Source organism: Gopherus evgoodei, chromosome 12 (genome assembly GCF_007399415.2).
Source record: "Gopherus evgoodei ecotype Sinaloan lineage chromosome 12, rGopEvg1_v1.p, whole genome shotgun sequence".
In the NCBI taxonomy this organism is placed as follows: domain Eukaryota; kingdom Metazoa; phylum Chordata; order Testudines; family Testudinidae; genus Gopherus; species Gopherus evgoodei.
In genome coordinates, this window is record NC_044333.1 from 43739854 (window position 1) to 43765440 (window position 25587).

General features: G+C 45.3%; 1 protein-coding gene across 3 annotated transcripts in view; it reads left to right on the forward strand.

Annotated features, from left to right (window-relative positions):
• The window catches only part of AP1G1 (adaptor related protein complex 1 subunit gamma 1), a 106537-nt gene that overhangs the window by 2848 nt on the left and 78102 nt on the right, over positions 1-25587 (forward strand). For all 3 annotated transcript variants that reach the window (XM_030582273.1, XM_030582271.1, XM_030582272.1), the window contains exon 2: positions 23645-23848. In XM_030582273.1, the coding sequence (XP_030438133.1) occupies positions 23648-23848 (201 nt within the window). In that variant the 5' untranslated portion in view covers positions 23645-23647. The remainder of the gene's footprint in view (positions 1-23644; positions 23849-25587) is intronic.

Below are 25587 nucleotides of genomic sequence, written 5' to 3' on the forward strand. Positions count from 1 at the left end.
GCTTTACTGGGTTAGCATAACCCCTTCCTGTCCCATAGAAGCTTCCATGCATCCTTCATGCCCCAGCCCTGTAAACCCACTTGCCCCATATGTCCTGTGAGCCCCCTGCCCATGTTCATGTCCTCCACTCATCACTTCGACTCAAATGTCTTGTGTGACACCTTTTCCCCACCAGTCTAGTGGAAGAGCTTTCTGCAGAGACTTCCCCTAGCTCCAGTATGACCCACCTACCCGCAACTTTGCAGGCCTTCTGGTCTCACTCTGTATGTCCCCCTCAGCTTCCCTGCTGGCCCATCATGAGCCCCTCCATCAACACCATCTCTGTCCCCTCAGTGCTGTCTCTCCTTCCAAGCTCCACGCAGCCTCCCATAAACTATCCGACCTGACTGTCCCCTTTCCCTTGATTCCCCTACGGCTGGCGTGAGGACAGTGGGTACTGTTGCTCTAGTCCTGCCCTTTCTTTGAAAAGACAGCCCCTATCCCTGCTGTTCCAATGGGGAGCAGAAGAGCTCTCACAGACAACTTTTAAATGGGAGATTTTAAGGCTATTTACCAGAGGTTGTGCCAGAACTTGAAAAAAATCATGAAATGTAATTTCCTTTGAAGACTGTATTGAGGTGATGCCTGCTTACAAGAGGTAACACTGGGGTTGTCCTCCCTCTTTACTCTGGTATTTCCTAGGTTGAGTGCAGTACTCTGCAGCTGTAATGCACTGAGGTGTCCTGTTCATGGATTTTTATTTAGTGTTTGTGGCTAGCCCCATAGTTATGTCTGTCTAGCTCTTCACAGAAAGAAAAGCCACAGTCCCTGCCTAGAGCCATTTACAGCAAGATGCTGGTGCAGGGTCTTGCTGGCAGTGGAGTGGTCCTGTGATGGATCCTGGGACTATTTCAGAGTCCCTTCTTCAAGGGTTTGTTGAGCTCTTTCTCAAACCGCATGGTGTGTTGTTACTCAGGTGCTGATTTTTGGGTGCAGATTAATTCTTGAAAGTCTTTCTCAAAATCAGACTTTGTCACCTTGTACATACTGATTTTAAATGCTGTGTTGTGATTTATTGTAGCACTTGGTGTGTGACATGCTTGATGAAGAGCTGTGGAAACACTAACAGTATCCTTAGGAGAGGTGGTGTGTTGAGAGCAGGGCTTGAAAAATATACTTGACACCTGTTTGCCTACTACTCAGTGAGAAGTACCCCTGCCATCTCAGTTTCCTCCAGCCCAAGCAATTCTGTAGTGCATTTTCACTGTAATGAATTTTAACTGTCAGTCTTCTATTTAGCATACTTTTAAATAATACCTTGCTGTCTGTTTTGTTTGTGTTTTAACTTCTTGCCTTTTCTGGCTTCACTCCATTTTTTCCTCTCTTAAATACTATATTATAGTGTATATTTTCTGGTTTTCAGTGGCTGTTTCCTCTTTTCTTTCTCTTCTCTTCCACTCCATCCCTTTCTTTCTCTTCACTTACACTGTATGCACTATTCTTTCCAATTTTGTTTGTCTGTCCCACTCAGCTGCCATATTTTCTCTCCTTTCCCTTGCCCACACTCTGCTGATCCACTCCTTCATCCATGAAAACTTTATCAGACACCGAAGAGCTCTGTTAGACAACAAAGCTCAAATAAGATTAGAGACTCTGCTCTTGTACGTTGCCCCACAACACACATCCTCCTCCATCTCTCCTATATGCTGGGAAAGGAGAGAATATTTAAATTACTACAAGGATGTGATTCTTGAATGTTTAGGGACTTCTGCTTCCCCCTAGTAGGCTTATGATAAATTTGAGACTTCACCCTAGGATAGTAGAAGGGAGAATGAGCATTTTCTTTCTCACATTCCCAACACAGAGTCTCCCTTTCCCTCTAAGGATAGGGTCTCTGCTAATCTAACCCTTTCCTAGCCGCCTCTGCATTTTTGTTGTCTTCTCCCCAATGAATAAATCATAACTTTCCCTTGCAGTTGCTCTTAGATTTGCCAAGCAGCAGAGATTATGATATGATTTTTGTCATCTTATTTGTTGCTCACAGGATTCTGAATAGCAGCAATGGAAAATTGATGAGACTGGTCATTGTCACATGACAGTTAGGCAAAGCTATGGGCAACAACGGAGGGATTGGAGTTGTCTGTCTGCAGACTTAGAAACGAGTACTTTATTGGTTTACGTTTTGTGTAGATTTGAAAGTTATCTTTGAAGCCATGAGTGCTAGAAACTTGTTAAAAAGAAAATTTTAAATTCCGTGAAAATCAGCAGGATTTCTCATCCAGGAAATTTTACCACTCACTCTGAGTGGGTTTTTCAGCCCTTATTGTGTTGGGAGAATTGAATAGTTCTATATTGCTTTAGAAATTGGCCTTTGGTTTATAGTTGTCCCTATAATAATGCAAATCTTTCTGGTGAAGGAGATTAAAATTTACCAGTGTTTGATGGCTTGTTCTTGATCATATTCTGATGCTTTCTGGAACATGTGGGTCTTAAGGGCATACGTTTACTCTGGTGGCAAGTACTGTATTATTGGATTGGGGTTAACAGGTCTGGTAAGTAAATATCTCAGGCCAGGTTACTAGTGTCCAAAAGGCATTACCCTCTGATATGACTGCATGGTGGTCTCTGTCAGTCCAGCTGCTGATTGGTCACTGTTCCGGTTCCAAGTGAGACTAACTGGCAGAGGCTGAGGATTGAATGAACTGCTTAAGCTGGATTATGGTAGTGCTTCTCAGCATATAGCTGAAATTATCCCATGTGGAAAAAGGTACATTAATGCTGCCTAAGATGTGACTACTCTGTAGAGTGAGGAATCTGAGCTTCCAGGCTTTCAGTCTGGCACTTTCCCCTGGTATTAACTGTTTAAAGAAAGGTGGTTCTTCTCTGTCATGCTGTAGTACCACATAAATGATTCTGGGGTCTGTTTTGAAACTAAAAGGATTGGTCTGCATATAGCTGAGCAGAAAACAGGCCACTCAACTGTCTTATACATTAGTTGGTTGGGAGGTCAGAAGTAGATGAGAACAGTAGAGGTGGCCTGGTCTTTGGTAACTAGGGCATGCGACTGGGAGCCAGGAATTTTGGAGTTCTAATCCTGTCTTTTCCACTGATTTGTTGTGTGGCATTGGATACAGTGCTTCCCCTCTCTGTTTCTACATTTCTCAACTTGTAAAATACAGATAATACTTAGCTGCTTGCCTTATGGGGTGTAGTGAGGGTTAGCATTTGTAAAGGACTATGTGTAATAGCAAAGTGTCACTATTATGGAAGAAAGACATGAGGAGAGTGACTTCAGAGTATGTCTACACTGCAATTAAAAGTCTGTGCCAGCTGACTAGGGCTCCTCGGGTTGTTTAATTGCAGTGTAGACTTCTAGGATTGAGTGGGAACTCTGAGATCCTCCCACCCTGCAGGTCCTAGAGCCCAGGCTTCAACTTGTGCCCCAAAGTCTACACTGCAATGAAACAACCTTGTGAGCCCAAGTCAACTGGCATGGGCCAGCCGCAGGTGTCTAATTGCAGTGTAGACATACCCTCAAAGTACAAATGCATCCTGCTCATCTTTGGAAGTCCAAGTGAGAATTACAGTTTAATTTGACGTACAGTTGTACACAAATGAGAAGCTTATCAAACTTCCCCATGCACTGCCTCTAATCAGATATCTTCCTGGGGCTGGCATATGGTAGGATTCAGCTGATGGCAGCAAGCAGAAATGAGAGGTAGGGCTGCATTCAGTTTAGCTAAAACTTTGATTTCTAATTTGCATAAATCTTGAACTGGGTCTCTTTTCTCACCCCCAACTTCTAGACAATGGGATTTTTCCCTGCAGAAGACTTCTGTGCTTTGTTCAGTTTACGTGTAAATATTACTGGGGATGAAATTTCCATTTCCTTTCAGAGATTATTAAAGATCTTGCTTGCAGGAATGTTTCCTGATAGTTAACCATCTTCTTGTCCCATGTTACTCCCATGTGTGCAACCCAAAGTAGAATTGTTCCTTTTTGTTGCCATATCACATTTTAAACTCAGTTTTCTTTCCTGCTGCTCTGGTCTCCTGGCACTGCTACTTTCCAAATTTCACCCTTCCATTAAATAATGTTTGTTCTGATATTTCCCAAGAGAGATTAGCTGCTGTCTTTTCGGGCAGAATTCCATTTTTATTTCCTGATCATTTTTCTTCTGGAAGACTTTTCATATTGCCTTTTTCTTCTGTGGTGTTAGCAACATTTCTCAGTTTAGTACCTTCTGTTAATCATAACATGCTGCTTACCTCTTTTCTGTATAAATATTGAAAAAACTGGACTAAATACAGATCCCTGCTGTATTCTGTTAGATCTCTTCTATAACTTGATATGTTCACGTTGACAAGTCTGCATTTACTGTCCTTGAGCTACTTTTCAAGCCATGTGGAAGTACAGCTGTCCAAGGCATTCAGTAGTATTCAGTAGTATTTAGTCAGACACTGTTTATTACCCCGTATTGTAGTCTAGATATGTCTGCTTCATTCTCTTTGCCCATCAAGAGCTTGATCCTACACTACTGAAGTGTGGCGGAGTTATGCCGTTGACTTCAATGGGAACTAGGTCAGCCTCTGATTTTGTGTGTCAACCAAAAAACAAACCTTAGTTGGCTTGAGTGGTGCAGTTCTGGGTAATCAGGGTGGGCCATTCAAATAATTGATTTTTAAAAAGAAAAATCATTAATTTAAATCCAGGTGCGGTAACTTATTTGCAAATTTGTGCTACCAGAATCTTCGATTATAAATTTGAATTAATTACTATAAATATATTTTAAAAATGCCACTGCTGATAGGGTGTCTTATTTGACTTTTAGAAAACTATCTGCAGAAAACATAATATTGAAAATGAAGGCCCAGCCCCGCAAACACTTACACAGGTATATAAACTCACACAAATAGTCCCATTGACTTCAATGTGACTGACTACTCATTTGCTTTGTATTTGCAACATTAAGGGCTAAAATTGTATTTTTATTAAAAAAAAAAAAAATTCTTATTGGCAAACCAACACAGGCTGGAGAGGTTAAGACCTGCAGTGACCACAGTCAGCCCTGCCTCCTACACCTGTAGTGCCTGTCAGGCCTGTAAGATCAACTGCTCTCACCTGGGGAGAAAAAACATGCTGAGCCAGGCTACACCTATTTCTTTCTGAGTCCCTCCCAACATGCTGTGAAAACCTCCATGGCCCGCAACTCTTTCTGCATATCCAGTAGATTAAAAGCCGTGGCTGGCATTAGGGGTAGAATGCACAGCAGTTGCCTTGGGGCCCCATGTCACAGGAAGCTACACAAAGCTAAGTTGCTTAGGCTTTGGCTTCAGTGCTGCACAGCTTGGGTTTTCTGCCCTGAGCCCCAGTGAGTCTAACGTCAGCCCTGCTCTCTGCCCTGAACCCTGCTGGGGGGCCATGGACCCCTGGTTGAGAAATGCTGGTCTACACTTTATGTTGGTGTAACTGTTGCTCTGAGATGTGGAAAATCCACACCCCGAGCGACAACTTACCTATGCTGGTGGGAGAAGCTCTCCCATCTGCATGGGTTGCATCTTCAATAAGCCCTAGGGGTGCTGTAAATGTAGACAAGCCCTGAGTAGGACTGAGTCAGAGCCTCCCTGGGGGGAAGGCAGAGAATCATAGAATTGGAAGAGACCTCAGGAAGTCATCTAGTCCAATCTCCTGCTCAAAGCAGGACCAACACCAACTAAATCATCCCAGCCAGGGCTTTATCAAGCCGGGCCTTAAAAACCTCTAAGGATGGAGATTCCACCACCTCCCTAGGTAACTCATTCCAGTGCTTCTCCACCCTCCTAGTGAAATCGTGTTTCCTAATATCCAATCTAGACCTCCTACATTGCAACTTGAGACCATTTCTTCTTGTTCTGTCATCTGCCACCAGTAAGACTAGCCGAGGTCCATCCTCTTTGGAACTCTCCTTCAGGTAGTTGAAGGCTGCTATCAAAGCCCCCCTCACTTTTCTCTTCTGCAGACTAAATAAGCCTAGTTCCCTCAGCCTCTCCTTGTAAGTCATGTGCCTCAGCCCCCTAATCATTTTTGTTTCCCTCTGCTGGACCCTCTCCAATTTGTCCACATCCCTTCTGTAGTTGGGGGACCAAAACGGGACTCAATACTCCAGGTGTGGCCTCACCAGTGCTGAATAGAGGGGAATAATCACTTCCCTCAATCTGTTGGCAGTGCTCCTACTAGTACAGCCCAATATGCCATTGGCCTTCTTGGCAACAAGGACACACTGCTGACTCATATCCAGCTTCTTGTCCACTGTAATCCCCAGGTCCTTTTCTGCAGAACTGCTGCTTAGCCATTCGGTCCGTAGTCTGTAACAGTGAATGGTATTCTTCCATCCTAAGTGCAGGACTCTGCACTTGTCCTTGTTGAACCTCATCAGATTTCTTTTGGCCCAATTCTTCAATTTGTCTAGGTCACTGTTGATCCTATCCCTACCCTCCAGCATATCTACCTCTCCCCTCAGCTTAGTGTCACCTGCAAACTTGCTGAGAGTGCAGTCCATGCCATCCTCCAGATCATTAATGAAGATATTGAACAAAACCAGCCCCAGGACCAACGTTTGGGGCACTCCGCTTGATACTGGCTGCCAACTAGACATCAAGCCGTTGATCACTACCCATTGAGCCCGACAATCTAGCCAGCTTTCTATCCACCTTATAGTCCATTCATCCAATCCATACGTCTTTAACTTGCTGGCAAGAGACTGTGGGAGATGATATCAAAAGCTTTGCTAAAGTCAAGATATATCACATCCACTGCTTTCCATATCCACAGAGACAGTTATCTCATCGTAGAAGGCAATCAGGTTGGTCGGGCATGACTTGCCCTTGGTGAATACATGTTGACTGTTCCTGATCACCTTCCTCTTCTCCAAGTGCTTCAAAATGGATTCCTTGAGAATCTGCTCCATGATTTTGCTGGGGACTGAAGTGAGACTGACCTGTCTGTAGTTCCCCGGCTTCTCTTTCTTCCCTTTTTTACATAGGGGCACAATATTTGCCTTTTTCCAATCGTCCGGGATCTCCCTCTATCACCACGAATTTTCAAAGATAATGGCCAATGGCTCTGTAATCACGTCAGCCAACTCCCTCAGCACCATCGGATGCATTAGATCTGCACCCATGGACTTGTGCATGTCCAGTTTTTCTAAACAGTCCTTAACCTGTTCTTTCACCACTGAGGGCTTCTCACCTCCTCCCCATACTGTGCTGCCCAGTACAGTAGTCTGGGAGCTGACCTTGTCTGTGAAGACAGAGGCAAAAAAAGCATTGAGTATTTCAGCTTTTTCCACATCATCTGTCACTAGGTTGCCTCCCACACTCATTAAGGGTCTCACACTTTCCCTGACCACCTCCTTGTTGCTAACATACCTGTAGAAACCCTTCTTGTTAGCCTTCACATCCCTTGATAGCTGCAACTCCCGTTGTGCCTTGGCCTTCTTGATTACACCCCTGCATGCTCTAGCAATATTTTTATGCTTTTCTCTAGTCATCTGTCCAAATTTCCATTTCTTGTAAGCTTCCTTTTTGAGTTTAAGGTCACTGAAGATTTCACTGTTAAACCAAGCTGGTCGCCTGCCATGTTTGCTATTGATTCTGCACTTCTGGATGGTTTGTTCCTGCGTTCTCAGTAAGGCTTCCTTTAAAATACAGCCAACTCTCCTGGACTCCTTGCCCCCTCATATTAGCTTTTCAGGGGATCCTGTGCATCAATTCCCTAAAGGCATCTAATCTGTCTTTCTGAAGTCCAGAGTCCATATTTTGCTACTCTCCTTTCTTCCTTCTATGAGGATCCTGAACTCAACCATCTCATGGTCACTTCTGCCTAGGTTGCCACCCACTTCTACTTCCCCTACCAATTCTTCCCTGTTTGTAAGCAGCTGGTCAAGAAGAGCACAGCCCCTAGTTGGCCTGGATTGTCTGTGCATTGGTGTATTGCTCTCCCAACAGATGTCAGGGTGATTGAAGTCTGACACCAGATTGCCTGGGTTTATCAGGGACAGGCTGCAGGAAGGGGTGTCCCATCAGGGAGAAAGAGTGGGGTCTGAGCTGAGCCCAAAGAGTGGGTGGACGAATAACTTCACAGGGGCTGAGAGCTGACTCCCTTTGTTTTTGGCCTGTGATTTTTTTGGACCTGCTACCCCAGAAAGTGAGGTCTAAATCTGGCCAGTGGGCTGAGCCATAAGTAGGGTCCTACCAAATTAACGGCCATGAGAAATGTGGTGTGGACTGTGAAATCTGGTCTCCGCCTGTGAAATCTGATCTTTTTTGTGCTTTTACTCTCTACTATACAGATTTTCGAGGGAGGCCAATCTTTCTCAAACTGGAGGTCCTGACCCAAAAGGGATTTGCAGGGGGGTTACAAGGTTATTTTAGGGGGGTTATGGTATTGCCACCCTTACTTCTGTGCTGCCTTCATAGCTGGGCGAGTGGCGGCTGTTGGCCAGGCACCCAGCTCTGAAGGCAGTGCCCCGCCAGCAGCAGCACAGAAGTAAGGGTGGCAATACTACATACCATGCCACCCTGACTTCTGCACTGCTACTGATGGCGGTTCTTCCTTCAGAACTGAGCTCCTGGCCTGCAGCCACCGCCACGCTCCAGCTGCCCAGCTCTGAAGGTAGCATTGCCTCCAGGAGCAGCACAGAAGTAAGGGAAGCTATACCACAACCCCCCACAATAACCTTGTGAGCAAACCCTCCCCCCCAAACTCCTTTTTGGGTCAGGATCCCTACAATTACAACACAGTGAAATTTCAGATTTAAATAGCTGAAATCATTAAATTTGATTTTAAAAATCCTATGCCCATGAATTTGGTAAGGCCCTAGCCATAAGCTATCAAAGCAGGCTGGATAGCATGTTGGAAAGCTGCTTGCTACACACAGTTCCTTGTCACTTCAAGGAAGAATTGCTTCAGGTAACAGTGAAAAGTTGTTTAGACTTCCAATAAGTCGTCAAAGTTATTGTGAACTTTTTTCTACACACAAACTTTCAAAAATAGGAGCCTAAACGTAGGCTGATAAACTCATATTTAGGAGCTGAAGTGATTTTTCGAAGTACCTAAATGATTTAGGAACATAAGTCCTATTGAAATCTAACTGTAACCTGTAATGGAAGAATATACCTTTACTGAGGGCTTGTCTACATCAGAAAGTTGCAGCGCTGGTGAGGGAGTTACAGCGCTGCAACTTAGGAGGTGTACACATCTGCAGGGCACCACCAGCGCTGCAACTCCCTGTTTGCAGCGCTGGCCGTACTCCCGTTTTGTCTCGGGTGTAGAGGATCCAGCGCTGGTGATCCAGCGCTGGTAATCAAGTATAGACACTTACCAGCGCTTTTCTTGACCTCCGTGGAATAAGCAAGTATCCCAGCATACCTCAGGAAGCCTCTGGTAATCAAGCTGGTCTCCTTCCCCGGCTTGCTCTCGCGTTCCCCGAACCCCGAGCAAGCAGGTCTCCTTCCCTGAGGTTTGCTGGGTGGTTCGGGGAACGCGAGAGCAAACCTCAGCGAAGCTGGTCTCCTTTCCCGGTTTGCTCTCGCGTTCCCCGAACCCCCGAGCAAGCAGGTCTCCTTCCCTGAGGTTTGCAGGGTGGTTCGGGGAACGCGAGAGCAAACCGCGGCGAAGCTGGTCTCCTTCCCCGGTTTGCTCTCGCGTTTCCCGAACCCCCCTTGAAGCCGCCCAACAGCGCTGCAGTGTGGCCACATCTAACACCACTTGCAGCGCTGGTTGCTGTAAGTGTGGCCACTCTGCAGCGCTGGCCCTATACAGCTGTACTAATACAGCTGTAACAACCAGCGCTGCAAAATTTTAGATGTAGACATGGCCTGAAACATTGAAGTGTTCTTGATTTGTGGAATTGACTATATTGGAAGGTAGGATTGGTTGCAAATATAATTGGCCAAATGGTTATCAAAAGAATGTTTGAGTTCTTGTTGGTCTCATAAGAAGAATGTTAATGAGGCCCTGAACTTTGAAACTGATGAGATCACATGGACAAGGGATTGATATTGTGAGATGTAAGTGGGGTTGGGATGTATTTTTGTTACTCTTTCCTGGTGCCATGTAGAATATGACAATGGATATGATAGCAGAGAAGTCCCTACAGGTTTTAATTTCAAACCATGAGGATTGTTGAAGGGAAGAAATTTGGGGTATGGGTGTATAATACAGGTGATAAGTAATATGGACTGAAACAGAGTTAAGTTAATGAGAGAATTAAAATCCCCAAAGATGAAATTGGGTTAAACAGAACAGTCACAGAACATTTAGAAATGGGACTAATTATTTTGAAATAAATATAATTAAGACTATTATAAAATTTTGTAAAGAAGTTTGTGAAAAATTAATAAAATATCAGCTATGGGTAAAGGCTGCAAGCTAATCAATGGGCAAACAGCCATGAGCAGAAAAATACTGAGGGCTTGTCTGTATTGGGAAAGTGCCTTGTATAACCAAGAAGACTTAGTCCATAATGTGGCAAGGATGGTCACATTAAAATGATGTTAGCTGGTTGTGGTTAACCCTAAGATCTCTGCTAGTGTTAACCACAGCCAGCTAATATGTTTTTAAGCGCAAGTGTCCTCCACCCTAAGAGCTAAGTCAAGCTTACAAAGTTTATTTCATGTTTTCTAGTCCAATGCAGTCTCTCAGTGACTGTAGACATACATTTAATGAGCCTTTCTGTCTTAGAGTAAGTGATCAGACATTGGCCAGACAATTTTTTAGGGAGCAATTACCCCCCACCCTGATCACTTTGCTCCTGGGGACAGAGGTTGCCTCATCCTTGTGCCTCATCTGTTGCTCCTTGTGGTTTTATGTAGTGGGGACTTGGTATCCCATCACGATCCACTTGTAAGCGTGAGAGTGACATGATCAGGTTGGGCAAGGAAGATCTTAATGGCTACCTATGTTTCTTTGCGATCCAAGAGGGTGCTAGGGATGCCAGAAAAGTGAAGAAACTGGAAATAGTCAAACTTTACTCCTCTTTTTCTGACTCAAGCATAATGGCAGGTATGGGGAAGACTTAGGTATATTTCTTCCAAGAAGGAGCATCAAAAGAACAGCCAGTTCAGTTTTACCTTCTCTGGATACTTTTCCTCTTCGCCTTAGTATTTAATTGTACCTATAAACAAACTAATCTGCAGAAATATACCTGCTTGAATAAATAAAGTCCTATATAGATGACAGGTAACTGACTTGCAAGGTGGTGTTTGCTACTTGAAATTGATGGGTCTGCTGCTCTCTAGGAATACACCTTAAAAAAATTCCTGCTCTGCCTTTTCTTTGCCTTTACAAGTGCTCTCAAAATGCACATTCTTAGTCTGCAGACGTACTGCTTCATATTGTGAGCTATTTAAGAGTCTCATAAGCTATGCATAGTCAGTCCTTGGTTGGAAGCCATCCAAGGAAACTTGCTGTACATCTAACAGCACAAAAACCCCATGACAGCGTGTTTCACAGCCCTAGTGAACTGAATTGGGTGTACTGCTGCAATGCTAAAAAACATTTGGACTAGCCTGGGCTCTGAGACCCTCCCGCTTCGCTCGGTTTCAAAGCCCAGGCTCCAGTCGGAGCCTGTACATCTACAGTGCTATTTTTAATCCCATAGCATGAGCCCTGCAAGTCTAAGTCTCGCTGCTGAGGGTCTTTTTTTGCTGCATAGCTGTACCTTTAGGGTTCTACTGAAAGTGGTGTTGGTAATTCATTGTCGGCTTTTTCTCGGTCAGCACTGAACTAGTGGGGACCCTATGGGGTTGGAGTACCAATCTTTTAGATGAGATGTGAAATTGAGATTCTGAATGCACTGATTATTAAAGACACTTATGGCACTTTTTGCAGGTGTCGTGGTCTTAACACAGTTGATCTAGGCAAATTCCAGATTGCATCAATTCATTTTGTCTCTGTTTTCTTTGCGGTTTTAGGTGAAGTATTTTAAGGAATATCTACATTACAATTTTAAGTCTGTGTTAGGTTGACTTACATCCACTGCAGTAGTCACTCTAGCATAACGATGAAATTGACAAAAATTACAGCCAACAGCGGATGTAAGTAACCTGCAGTTTCTGCACTGACACTGCATTGTCCTAACTACATCGACATAAGCCCTATGCCAGCGGTTCTCAACCAGAGGCCCAGGGCCCCTTTGGGGGGCTGCCAGCAGGCTTTAGGGGGTCTGGCAAGCAGGGCTAGGGTTAGACTCTCTGGGGCCAGGGCAGAAAGCCAAAACTGCGCCACGCAGTAGTGAAGCCTGGGGCCCTGAACCCTGCCACCCAGGGCTGGGGCTGAAGCTGAAGCCTGAGTAACTTAGCTTTGCACGGACTGCTGTGCTGTGGGACCGCAGGTAAATGCCCTGCTTGCTACCCCCTAACTCTGGCCCTGGCTTTTGTATGCAGAAAAACAGTTGTTGTGGCACAGGCCTCAGAAAGGAAAAGGTTGAGAACTCCCACCCTACGCCTCTCAGGGAGGTGGTGTTATGTTGGTGTAATAGAGCACTTACATTGGCAGGAGCAAGACTGTAATGTGGACACTGACATAGTTTCATAGATTCAAGGTCCCTTCCAGTCCTAGTGAGGTCATTGAGTCCAGTCCCCTGCCCTCATGGCAGGACCAAATACTGTCTTAGACCATCCCTGATAGACATTTATCTAACCTACTCTTAAATATCTCCAGAGATGGAGATTCCACAACCTCCCTAGGCAATTTATTCCAGTGTTTAACCACACTGACAGTTAGGAACTTTTTCCTAATGTCTAACCTAAACCTCCCTTGCTGCAGTTTAAGCCCCTTGCTTGTTGCTCTATCCTTTAGAGTCTAAGGTGAACAAGTTTTCTCCCTCCTCCTTATGACACCCTTTTAAATACCTGAAAACTGCTATCATGTCCCCTCTCAGTCTTTTCTTTTCCAAACTAAAGAAACCCATTTCTTTCAGCCTTCCTTCATAGGTCATGTTCTCAAGACCTTTAATCATTCTTGTTGCTCTTCTCTGGACCCTCTCCAATTTCTCCACATCTTTCTTGAAATGCTGTGTCCAGAACTGGACACAATACTCCAGTTGAGGCCTAACCAGTGCAGAGTAGAGTGGAAGAATGAATTCTCTTGTCTTGCTCACAACACTCCTGTTAATGCATCCCAGAATCACGTTTGCTTTTTTTTGCAACAGCATCACACTGTTGACTCATATTTAGTTTGTGGTCCACTATAACCCCTAGATCCCTTTCTGCCGTACGCCTTCCTAGACAGTCTCTTCTCATTCTGTATGTGTGAAGCTGATTGTTCTTTCCTAAGTGGAGCACTTTGCATTTGTCTTTGTTAAACTTCATCCTGTTTACCTCAGACCCTTTCTCCAGTTTGTCCAGATCATTTTGAATTATGACCCTGTCCTCCAGAGCAGTTGCAATCCTTCCCAGTTTGGTATCATCTGCAAACTTAATAAGCGTATTTTCTATGCCAATATATGTCGTTGATGAAGATATTGAACAGAGCTGGTCCCAGAACAGACCCCTGCGGAACCCCACTTGTTACACCTTTCCAGCAGGATTGGGAGCCATTAATAACTACTCTGAGTACAGTTATCCAGCCAATTATGCACCCACCTTATAGTAGCCCCATCTAAATTGTATTTGCCTAGTTTATCAATAAGAATATCATGTGAGACCATATCAGATGCCTTACTAAAGTCTAGGTATACCACATCTGCCACTTCTTTGTCCACAAGACTCGTTATCCTATCAAAGAAAGCTATCAGATTGGTTTGACACGATTTGTTCTTTACAAATTCATTCTGGCTATTCCCTATCACCGTACCACCTTCCAAGTGTTTTCAGATGATTTCCTTAATTACTTGCTCCATTATCTTCCCTGGCAAAGAAATTAAACTAACTGGTCTGCAGTTTCCTGGGTTGTTTTTATTTCCCTTTTTATAGATGGGCACTATATTTGCCCTTTTCCAGTCTTCTGAAATCTCTCCAGTCTCCCATGATTTTCCAAAGATAATAGCTAGAGGCTCAGATACCACCTCCTATTAGTTCCTTGAGTATTCTAGGATGCATTTCATCAGGCCCTGGTGACTTGCAGGCATCTAACTTTTCTAAGTGATTTTTAACTTGTTCTTTTTTTATTTTATCTTCTAAACCTACCCCCTTCCCATTAGCATTCACTGTTAGGCATTCCTTCAGACTTCTCAGAGAAGTCCGAAACAAAGAAGTCATTAAGCATCTCTGCCATTTCCAAGTTTCCTGTTACTGTTTCTCCCTCCTCACTGAGCAGTGGACCTACCCTGTCCTTGGTCTTCCTCTTGCTTCTAATGTATTGATAAAAAGTCTTCTTGTTTCCCTTTATTCCGGTAGCTAGTTTGAGCTCATTTTGTGCCTTTGCTTTTCTAATCTTGCCCCTGCATTCCTGTGTTGTTTGCTTATATTTATCCTTTGTAATCTGTCCTAGTTTCCATTTTTTATGACAGGATTCAGAGTAGCAGCCGTGTTAGTCTTTATCCGCAAAAAAAACAGGAGTACTTGTGGCACCTTAGAGACTAACAAATTTATTTCAGCATAAGCTTTCGTGGGCTACAGCTCACTTCTTTGGATGCATAGAATGGAACATACAGATGGAAGATATTTATACATACCGAGAACATGAAAAGGTGGAAGTACCCATACCAACTCTAAGAGGCCAATCAATTGAGATCAACTGTCGTCAGCAGGGGGAAAAAAAACCTTTGAAGAGATAATTGAAATGACCCATAGAAGGTGTGAGGAGAACTTAACATGGGGAAATAGATTCAATTAGAGTGATGACCCAACCATTCCCAGTCTCTGTTTAAACCTAAGTTAATTGTATCTAGTTTGCATATTAATTTGAGTTCAGCAGTCTCTCTTTGGAGTCTGTTTTTGAAGTTTTTTGTTGCAAAATTGCCACCTTCAAGTCTGTCACTGAGTGGTTAGTGTTCTCCCACTGGTTTTTGAATGTTATGATTCCTGATGTCAGATATGTGTCCATTTATTCTTTTGCGTAGTGACTGTCCGGTTTGGCAAATGTACATGGCTTCTGTCTGTATGTTCCATTCTATGCATCCAAAGAAGTGAGCTGTAGCCCACGAAAGCTTATGCTGAAATAAATTTGTTAGTCTCTAAGGTGCCACAAGTACTCCTATTCATTTTTTTTATGACTCCTTTTTATTTTTTAGATCATGCAAGATCTTGTGGTTAAGCCAAGGTGGTCTTTTGCCACATTTTCTCTCTTTCCTACCCAGCGGAATAACTTGCTTTTGGACCCTTAATAGCATCCCTTTGGAAAACTGCCAACTCTTCTCAGTTGTTTTTCCCCTGAGTCTTGATTCCCATGGGGCCTTACCTATCAGCTCTCTGAGCTTACCAAAATCCGCCTTCCTGAAATCCATTGTCTGTATTTTGCTGTACTCCCTTTGAATTGCAAACTCTATGATTTCATGATCACTTCCACCCAAGCTGCCTTCTACTTTCAAATTTTCAATGAGTTCCTCCCTGTTTGTTAAAATCAAGTCTAGAGCAGCTTCCCTCCAGTAGCTTTTTCAACCTTCTGAAATAAAAAGTTGTCTGCAATGCAGTCCAAGAACTTATTGGATAGTCTGTGCCCTGCTGTGTTATTTTCCCAACATATATCTGGATAGTTGAAGTCCCCCATCACCACCAAATCTTGGGCTTTGGATGATTTTGGGTATGTCTACATCTACAATTTTGCAGCGCTGGTTGTTACAGCTGTATTAGTACAGCTGTATAGGGCCAGCGCTGCAGAGTGGCCACACTTACAGCAACCAGCGCTGCAAGTGGTGTTAGATGTGGCCACACTGCAGCGCTGTTGGGCGGCTTCAAGGGGGCTTCGGGGAACGCGAGAGCAAACCGGGGAAGGAGACCTGCTTGATTACTAGAGAGGCTTCCTCAGGTATGCTGGGATACCTGCTTATTCCACGGAGGTCAAGAAAAGCGCTGGTAAGTGTCTACACTTGATCCAGCGCTGGATCCTCTACACCCGAGACAAAACGGGAGTACGGCCAGCGCTGCAAACGGAGTTGCAGCGCTGGTGATGCCCTGCAGATGTGTACACCTCCTAAGTTGCAGCGCTGTAACCCCCTCACCAGCGCTGCAACTTTGTGATGTAGACAAGCCCTCTGTTAGTTGTTTAAAAAAAGCCTCTTCCACCTGGTTAGGTGGCCTGTAGTAGACACCTATCATGACGTCACCCTTGTTTTTTACCCCTTTTAGCCTGACCCAGAGACTCTCACACTTTCGTCTGTCCATCTCCACCTCAGTCCAAGTGTGTAGATTTTTACTATATAAGGCAACACCACCTCCCTTTTTCCCCTGTCTATCCTTAGGTCAACATAAGCTGCCTTATAGACCAAGTCTGACTTTCTGCCATAAGTTGTTGGGTAGCATTGCTTTGTGCTGTTAAACAGCAGCTGCTTTCTTTTATGACCAATTAATCTTGTTAAAGCATTGTGGGATCTCTGGGGTTGGAAGGCACTATATAAGTGTAAGATATTTAGTACAAGAAGCTTTCTGTTTGGGAGTCTACTGTTAAATTCTTGAGAATGTTGGCAGGACTTGTTCAGGTTGCATGAGCGTCATTATTAAGTGCAAATCCTTCCCTCTGAACATCCGGTGGAGGTATGGGCTCTACCCTGGTGGTGACTCATGACTAAGCGCAGTAGGAGTGAAGAGGACAAGGATTGGAGGAGGGGTGAACTATGGCGAGTTAACATTGGGGAATCCACTTCCAGTGTTTGCAAAATCCACTTGCCAACAGGGCATAGGAAACATCCTTTGGTGAATGGTGGTGGAGAGAAGAAGGAACTAAACCATCAACTTTTGCAGACTCTAAGCTTTCATTTAAAAAAAAAAAGTGCTACCATTTATGGCTGTAAAGAGCCTCCCATATGCAAAATGAATATGAATCAATTCTGTTTTTGATTCTGAAGTCTGCAGACAACTTTAGTGCTTTGTGCAATGGTGAAACTGACAAGAATCATGTTAGAGAGGTGTGAGAAGTAATGTTTTAGTGCACCAACTTCTGTTAGTGAAAGAGACACTTTCAAGCTTATACAGAGCTCTTCAGGTCTGGGAAAGGTACTCAGCATGTCACAGCTATATAGAAGGTTGGTGTAGATCAGGGGTCGGCAACCTATGGCACTTGTGCCAAAGACGGCATGCGAGCTGATTTTTTTTTTTAATGGCATGCTGCTACCTACTGGAGTCCTGGCAGGCAGCAGCGTGCCATTAAAAGTTCTGCTGGCCCGGCCCACTCTTCTCCGCCCTCTTCTCCCCCACTCTCACGGGGGCAGGGGGCAGAAGCTTGGTGCTGCCTCTTCCCGCAGTGTGCTGGGTTTCTGCCCCTCCTCCGCCTCTCTGGCTGATCAGCTGATGGCTCTTGTGAGGGAGGGGGTCGGGAAGGAGCAGAGTCAGCATGCTTGCTACTCCCGTTGGAGACAGAAGAAGCGGGGGCAGGGCCTTGGAATACGGGCATATCTCCTCAAGCCCTCTGCACTGACCCCCCTCACACACCTCCCAGCCCTCTGCCCTGAGCCCCACAGCCCTGCACACCCCCCAGGCCTGTGGCCTGAGCCCTGTACCCCCTCATACACACCCAGCCCTCTGCTTGACTCCTTCACCCCTCCCCCCACGCCCCCAGCCTTGACTCTGGCACTCCCCTACATACCCAGCCCTCTGCTTGACTCCTTCACCCCCCCATCCACACCCCCACCCTAAGCACCAAACAGGATCTTCTCCACCCCCACCCCCCCCACATTCCCACCTGCACTCCTCGCACCAAATGGGAGCTGCCCAGGTAAGTGCCCCACACCCAAGCTTCCTGCCCCAACCCTGAGCCCCCTCTCGCATTCTAGCTCCTGGCCAGACCCTTCACCCCCAGCCCTGTGCTCAGTCCACTCCCACCCTCAGCTCAGTGCAGAGAGAGGAAGAGAACTGGCCAGAACCAGGGAGAATGTAGGTACCCACTGTATGTGGGCAGGTCTGGGACCCCAGACCGGCAGTGGGGTGAACGGGTCTGGCAGCTGGGATCCCGGCTGGCAGGAGCTTGTGGATGGAACCCCTGAGCGGCAATAGTTTAGTTATATAATATATAGATGTAGAGAGAGAGACCTTCTAAAAAACATTAAAATATATTACCGGCACGCAAAACCTTAAATTAAGAGTGAATAAATGAAGACTCGGCACACCACTTCTGAAAAGTTGCCAACCCCTGGTGTAAATTGTTAAGCATAAGAAGTTAACAGGTCGCAAGAGATGTTCAGGATGAAGCAGGCAGTTAACACCTCTGCAGTTGTAGGACAAAGGAGGGTTAGTGGGAACCATAAATCCAGTGACCAAGTCCATGATTTTTAGTGCCAAGTTATGAATTTAAGCTCCCAAACTCATCTTTTGAAGGTGTCATCCAGATTTCCTTTGAAGATGAGGACTAAGGTCAGATATGGAGTGATCATTTTGTGAAAAGTATTCACTCACGGGTGATGTAGTGTTTGTCTTTTATTATTTTTTCTGTGTGAGTTCATTTGAGTGTGTAGTGATTGGTTTCCACCACATAGTTGTTGGGGCATTTAGTGCATGGAGTGAGGAACTCCACATGATAAGCATGTGTAGGTCCCATGGATTTTGAAGGGTGTGCTGTGGGGAGTATTGATCTTTGTAGGAGTAGAGAGATGTCTGTAGGTTTGAAGAATCATGTTAGTTTCACCTTGTTGCTGTATAGGAAAGCACTACAGCTAGAACAGAGATTCCAATGTTCCCGTATTTTCCATAATCCTAATTTTTACATGTAATTAAAAAATTATTAATTCAGGCTTAAATCTACTAATTTTGCAAGAATGCACATTTTATATGAAAGTGTGTGTCACGCCCCATCACTCAGGTCTGATGAACGCACAAATGGTGCAGGAGGCTGAGGTACAATAAGTGGAAATGTCATTCCTGGCAGAAGTCATAAGAGAGGAAAATTGCAGGGATATGTCAGCACTGGGCTTTCACTTTGATGGGTAGCCTTAGTCCTCAGTCTAGTCAGGTACACTTCTTAATCACTAGATATGATGCACCAGATATGATACACTACAGGAGAAATGGGGGTTGGGGGAGAATGTACACTTTCTAATCTTTCTCTGGTATTTACATGGCCCTGGCACAGGCTGGCTGGCCCTTTAAGGAAAGCTAGGCCCAGCTTGGCCTGTGGGCACTACAGGTGGTAAGTGTGGTATTTTACAGATCCCCATCACTGTAGGGCAGCCTTTAATGTATTTTTCCTCATGACACTCCTGTGACATAGGAAAGTGCTATTATCTCCATTCTATAGATTCCAAGGCCAGAAGGGATCGTTGTGATCATCCACTCTGACCTCCTGTGTAACGTAGGCCAGAGAACTGCCCCACAATAATTCCTAGGGCAGATATCTGAGAAAAAATCCAATCTTGATTTTAAAATGGTCAGTGATGGAGAATCTACCACTACCCTCAGTAAATTGATCCACTGGATAATTACTCTCACCATTATAGATTTATGCCTTATTTCCAGTCTGTTTGTCTAGCTTCAATTTCCAGCCATTGGATTGTGTTAGACCTTCCTCTGCTAGACTGAAGGGCCCATTATTAAGGATTTTCTGATCATTTGCTCATTCTTGTGGCTCTTCTCTGAACCCTCTACAATTAATTTATCAACATCCTTGAATTGCGGGCACCAGAACTGGACACAGGATTCGAGCAGCGTTGCACCAGTGCTAGATACAGAGGGGAGCAGAGGGAAAGAGAGACAAAGTGATTTGCCTGAGGACACACATTGGGTTCAATTCCCTACCCTGCCACAGACCCCGAGTTTCCCAAGTCCTGGGCTAGTGCCTGATCACTGGACCATCCTGACACACCAGCTAAGGCAGGTGATGTGGGAAATGGAGTGAAAGAAAACGTAAGGACCATTAACAGTGAGATAATTTTAACCTCATCATAATGAGTAGACTTCTTGCTCCATTTTTTTTTTGGTGTCCTTAGTCTCTCTTGCATGCTGTTTCTTGCTCATTTACACAGTATTGTTGTGTGGTATTGAATTTGAAATAATCTTATCTGGATTTATTTTGTATTTCGGAACTGGGCAGAATCACAGTGTCTTGCTTTATGTTCAAGTAGCACCGGAAGGTCTCAGTCAGGATCAGGGCTCAGATTTGCTATGCATCAAATCTGACACACTCCTTGCCCTGACAAGTTTACAGCCTAGCTTGAAACAAGATACGGTAGTGGGTGATGGTAACAGTAGGATGGAGAAGAGAGTTAGAACCAGGGTAACAATCACAAGATTATACAGTTGGTCTAACAGTGTAGAACAGAAAAGTTTGCACCATATTGTTTTAACTATTTTACCCCTTGTCTGCCTGTCATTGTTGTACTTGAATGGCTTTGGAGACAAGTGGATGAAAATCATCAGGAATTATTGAGAGCATGTTACAGGTAAAATTTCTGATGCTCTTGTGTGGGCACATGGTAGCCAGTCTGTCCTGTGATAGCTCTTGTTGATTGTATTCTCATGTTCTAGTTCTCTATCTTATAAAATCCATCCCCTACTCCTGCTTGAATAACATGAATCTTTAGAAATGAGTTAAGGTTTCCAACATATGGTTCCATTTGTACAAGGCTAGAAAGAGTACAACTGCCTCTGAAGAGAAGACGCTGGACAGAAGGAGAGCTGAATGTAGAGTAGTTCTGTAGCAAGAATAGCCCTCGCTATATTGTAATCCAAACTGTTACACAGGAGTTCCTAGTTGAGGAGTTCTAGGAAAATACAAAATCCACAGAAAAGTTTCAGATGCCATAAGGAATAAATGTTTAAAATGGCTTGTTTTTGGAGATCAGGAGGAAGGCAGTAGGAGAGAAGATGAGTGGAGAAGAAATGTGTACAGAACATTTGGCTTTTCTGTGGGCTTGTTTAATTTGTGAATTAAGCAAAAGATGTCTAAAAATGAATTTAATAAATTTACTATTAGTTAAAAGATATGGAGTTGCAGTGCAAAGACCAAGGCCTTGTCTACACTGCCACTTACAGTACTGAAACTTTTTTCGCTCAGGGGTGTGAAAAAACACCCCCCGAGCGATGCAAGTTTCAGCACTGTAAAGTGGCAATATAGATAGTGCTACAGTGCTAGGAGAGCTCTCTCCCAGTGCTGGAGCCGCAACTACACAACCACCTTAAAGCGCGTTGGCTGTGTTGACATAGTCAAAGTCTCATGGATAAATAAATAGTAGCTTTGTTTATAACTGAAGTGCCCTTCAGAATGCCCTCCTTTGACAATTCTGTGATTCTGCTTTTTTGGGGCAGGGAGTTTGGAGAGTGTGATATAATCACAAATCCCGCCCAGGACATAGTAAATGTCAGATGACATCCGTTTGAAGATTGTTGCTGTATTTCATAACTGAACACAAATGAGAAGTATCTTCATAGCTTATCCAAAATCTGTCTAAAGACTATCTAGCCATTCTTGGATTGCTAGCTTTTTTAACAGTAGCTTTCCTGCTCGCATCATAACCACAACAAACCAGAAAGTAATCTTTAGATTTTGTCCATTGCCTCTTAGTGTGACTGTTATGTTTATAACAGCATTAACAAACTATACTTAAAGTGTTAATGTTATGAAGGTTGCCTTTGAAACTTTAATTCAGCCCCGTTGTACGTATGCATTTTAGGGCTGGTCGACACTGAAAATTTACATTGGCATAGCTATGTCTGTCAGGAGTGTGAAAAATCCACACCTCCGAGACATGTAGTTATGCTGACCTAACCCCTGATGTAGACCATGGTAGGTCAACAGAAGAATTAGGTAGACAGTGGTAGATTGACGTAGCTACAGCCTCGTGGGAAGGTGGATTACCTATGCAGAGGGGCAAACCTCTCCTGTTGGCGTAGGTAGTGTCTACAGCAATGGTCTCCAGTCTTTTTATGCACAAGATAACTTTTTGAATTTAAGATCAACTCGGGATATACCTCTCTCCTTCCCCGAGGCCCCTCCCTGCTCACTCCATTCCCCCCTTCCTCTGTCGCTTGCTTCCCCCCCCCATTTTCACTGGGCTGGGGCAAGGGGTTGGGGTATGGAAGGGGGTGCAGGCTCTGGGCTAGGGCTGAGGGGTTTGGAATGTGTGTGGGTGGGTGCCATGCTGAGCCTGGTGCAGGGGGCTGGGGTGCGGTAGTGAGGGCTGCAAGCTGTGGGAGGGAGTTTGGGTGCAGGGGTCATATGGTTACACTACACCTAATCTCATAGAATCCACTGGACATTTCATGAGTTTTACTTTTTATTAGTGTAATTTGTGGTTTAAAGATCCAAAATCCTTCAGGGATTGTCATATCAGTGTAACATTCTCAACTGTGGGGTCTGCATTGGCTGAGCCTGGGACGGGGTTGGGGAGCAGGAGTGAAGGGTGCAAGCTCTAGGAGGGAGTTTGGCTGCAGGAGGGGGTGAGGGATGTGCAGGATGGGGATCTAGGCTGGGGCGAGGATTGGGATGTGGGAGGGGATGAGGGGTGTGGGCTCTGGGAGGGAGGCGCTTACCACAGCAGCTCCCAGTCGGCGGGGCTGAGGCAGGCTGCTTGCTTGCCATGGCCCCACGCCGCCCCCAGAAGTGGCTGGCTGTTGGCATGTCTCTGGACCCCCTGAGGGGATGGGGGCGATGGGTCTCTGCTGCCTGCACCTGCAAGCGCCGCCCCTGCAGCTCCCATTGGCCAGGGAGCTGTGGGGACAGTGCTGGGGCGGGGGCAGCACATGGAGCTGCCTCCCCCTGCCACCAGGGGCCACAGACATGTGCCAGCAGGCAGCCGCTTCTGGGAGTGAGGCCAGGGCAGGTACGCTGCCTGTCTCAGCCCCGCTGCGCATTCGTACTTTTAGTGGCCAGAGATCGCGGTGGACTGGAAGATGCTCCAGAATCAACCAGTTGAAGCAAGGGACTGCAGGAAGAGAGAGGATGGTTTTACATTTAAAGCAGTTGAAATACCACCCAGGAGAACTGAGTTCTATCACTAGCTCTAGTGTAGACATGCTATGTGATACTGGGCATGTTACTGAAAGCAGTGTTTTAGCAGGTATCTGGGTGTTCCTCATCTTCTGGGTGCCCAGCTTGAATCAGCTGGGCTCTGATGGTCTGAGTACTCACAACTGCAACTGAATTAATTGGGAGCTTTGGATGCTCAGTGTGTGTGGTCCCTGGAGCAGTGATTTTCAAATTGTGGGTCTCGACTCAGAACTGGGTCGTGGAATGGAAGGGACTGGGTTGCGGCGGCTCTGGTCAGCACCACTGACCTGGCCTTTAAAAGTCCTGTCGGCGTTGCTGCCCAGCTAAGGCAGACCAGTCCCTACCTGTTCCGACACCATGCTGAGCCCCAGAAGCAGCCAGCAGGGGGGCCATGGGGCTTCGTGCACTGCACCCATGCTCCCTGTGCAGTGACTCTCCTGGGGGGGGGGATCTGCGGGCAAGAGCTTGTGCTTCTCCAGCTAGGAGCCGAACCCTCCATAATCCATAGGGCAAGGAGGAAAACGCTCTTCCATACCGAAAGCTGAGAAGGCTATGAAGTTTCCTTTTGTTGTGGAGGTTTTACACGTGCATTTCTTTTTCTCCCCTCTCCCAGAGGATGCCAGCCCCCATCAGACTGCGGGAGCTGATCCGGACCATCCGGACAGCACGAACCCAAGCAGAAGAGCGTGAAATGATTCAGAAAGAATGTGCTGCCATCCGGTCCTCCTTCAGAGAAGAGGATAATACATACCGCTGCCGGAATGTGGCAAAACTACTGTACATGCACATGTTGGGTTATCCTGCGCATTTTGGACAGGTAGGATTGGCTGGAACTTAGCTCCAGTTCCTGTTGTCTTCTGTTAAGGATGATTTAGTAGCTTTTGGAGTCTGTCTGGGTTTGTCTTCTTCTGAATCTGGGCAAGTTTGTTCTGCCCATGTTACTGGTATACATTCTAATTGTAATCTGTCCATCCTTAATCAAGGCTTGTATAAAAATGTCCTGAATTTCATGACAGTGTCCAGCCTGCGGTACTGTCTGGTAACTGGGTATGATGATTGCTGTGTTCTGTGGAAAGGAAACGTGGGAATTTCCAGACTGGATCAGACCAGTAGTCCATCTAGCCCAATATTTTCTCTGATGCTGGCAAGTGCTAGTGGAAGGGATATGAAACCCCATAATCAACAAATAGGCACTGATCTGCTTATATAGGAAGTTTCGTCATAAACCGAGGCGGGCAGTGGGTGGTTTGTGCTCTGAAACAGAAATACTGTTACGCTTTTGTTCTAGCTAATGTGACTGAGAGACTATTTTATTAACCATATACATGTCTAATTCATTTTTTAATTATCCTAAAGTCTTGGCTTCTGTCTTGTGGCAGAGAGTTCCACTGGTTAACTGTGGGCTGGATGGGGGTGTGGTGTGTCAGAGAGAAAGGAAGGGGGAGCTTCTTGTTCTACAGAACACTTCTGGTTGGAGTTGTTGGTTAATCATTGTGACAAAATCATCTTCATGCCATAAAGCTTCCTGTTGTTTGTAGCTCCGCCTAGGCTTCTAATGCTTGCAGAGGCTTTCCTGGCATAACTACATTTCTAAAACCCAGGCATATTGGTGGAACCCTTGAGGCTGCTTCGTGTCTCTGGCATAAATTCATCCTTGATCAAATTTGCAAACACACCATGTGGCTGCTACAGTAAATATGTTCAAGCAGAACCAAATTCCAGAATCCCTTGATGATGATAGACAAGTTGGAGGCTGCAGGAGTGAGGTCAGACTGTTCTAGTAAACATAAAATTATCCATCCTGTAGCTGGGTAGTTCATTTCCTCTTCCAGGATAGAGGGATGTATCAAGCAGTTGTAGCCATTGTATCAGAACAAGTTTATTTACATCTTGTCCCATTCATACCCTCCTAATATTGCTACTGCATGTAACCAAACGCTTTGGTTAAACTGTGAAATTGATTGCCAAGGGAATTCATTCAAGCTGAGAACTTAACAAGATTCAAAAAGGGGTTGGATATCTGTATAGGTATCAAGAATATCCAGAGTTATAATTAATGAGAAATTTTGAAAGGGATATTAAGCTTTATTGGGCTCAATGCAGCAGTAACTAGGTGAAATTCTCTGGCCTGTAATATTCAGGAAGTCAGACTAAATGATCTTTATGGTCCATTCTGATGTTAAAACCTATTAACCTTGTGGTTCAGCACTTAAGCCAATTTCTAACTATAAGAAACCAGGATAGGATCTATGTAGGAGGAAGCAAAGGAGACGACTCTCTACTGTGCGTGTGCATGCTCGACCTCCTGCTTTGCCGCAGACCATGCCCCCACTCCACCCCTTTCCCCAAGGCCCCACCTTGGGCCCACGTCTTCCTGCCCCATTCCACTCCCTCCCCCAAGTGTGCCCTGCCCTCGCTCCTCTCCCTCCCCTACCCCCACCCTCAGTGCTTCCTGAATGCCACAGCTGAGGCACAGGTGGGGTGTGCTGGGAGGGAGGGGGAGATGCTAATTGGCAGGGCCACTGGCGAGTGGGAGGCGCTGATCGGGGAGGCTGC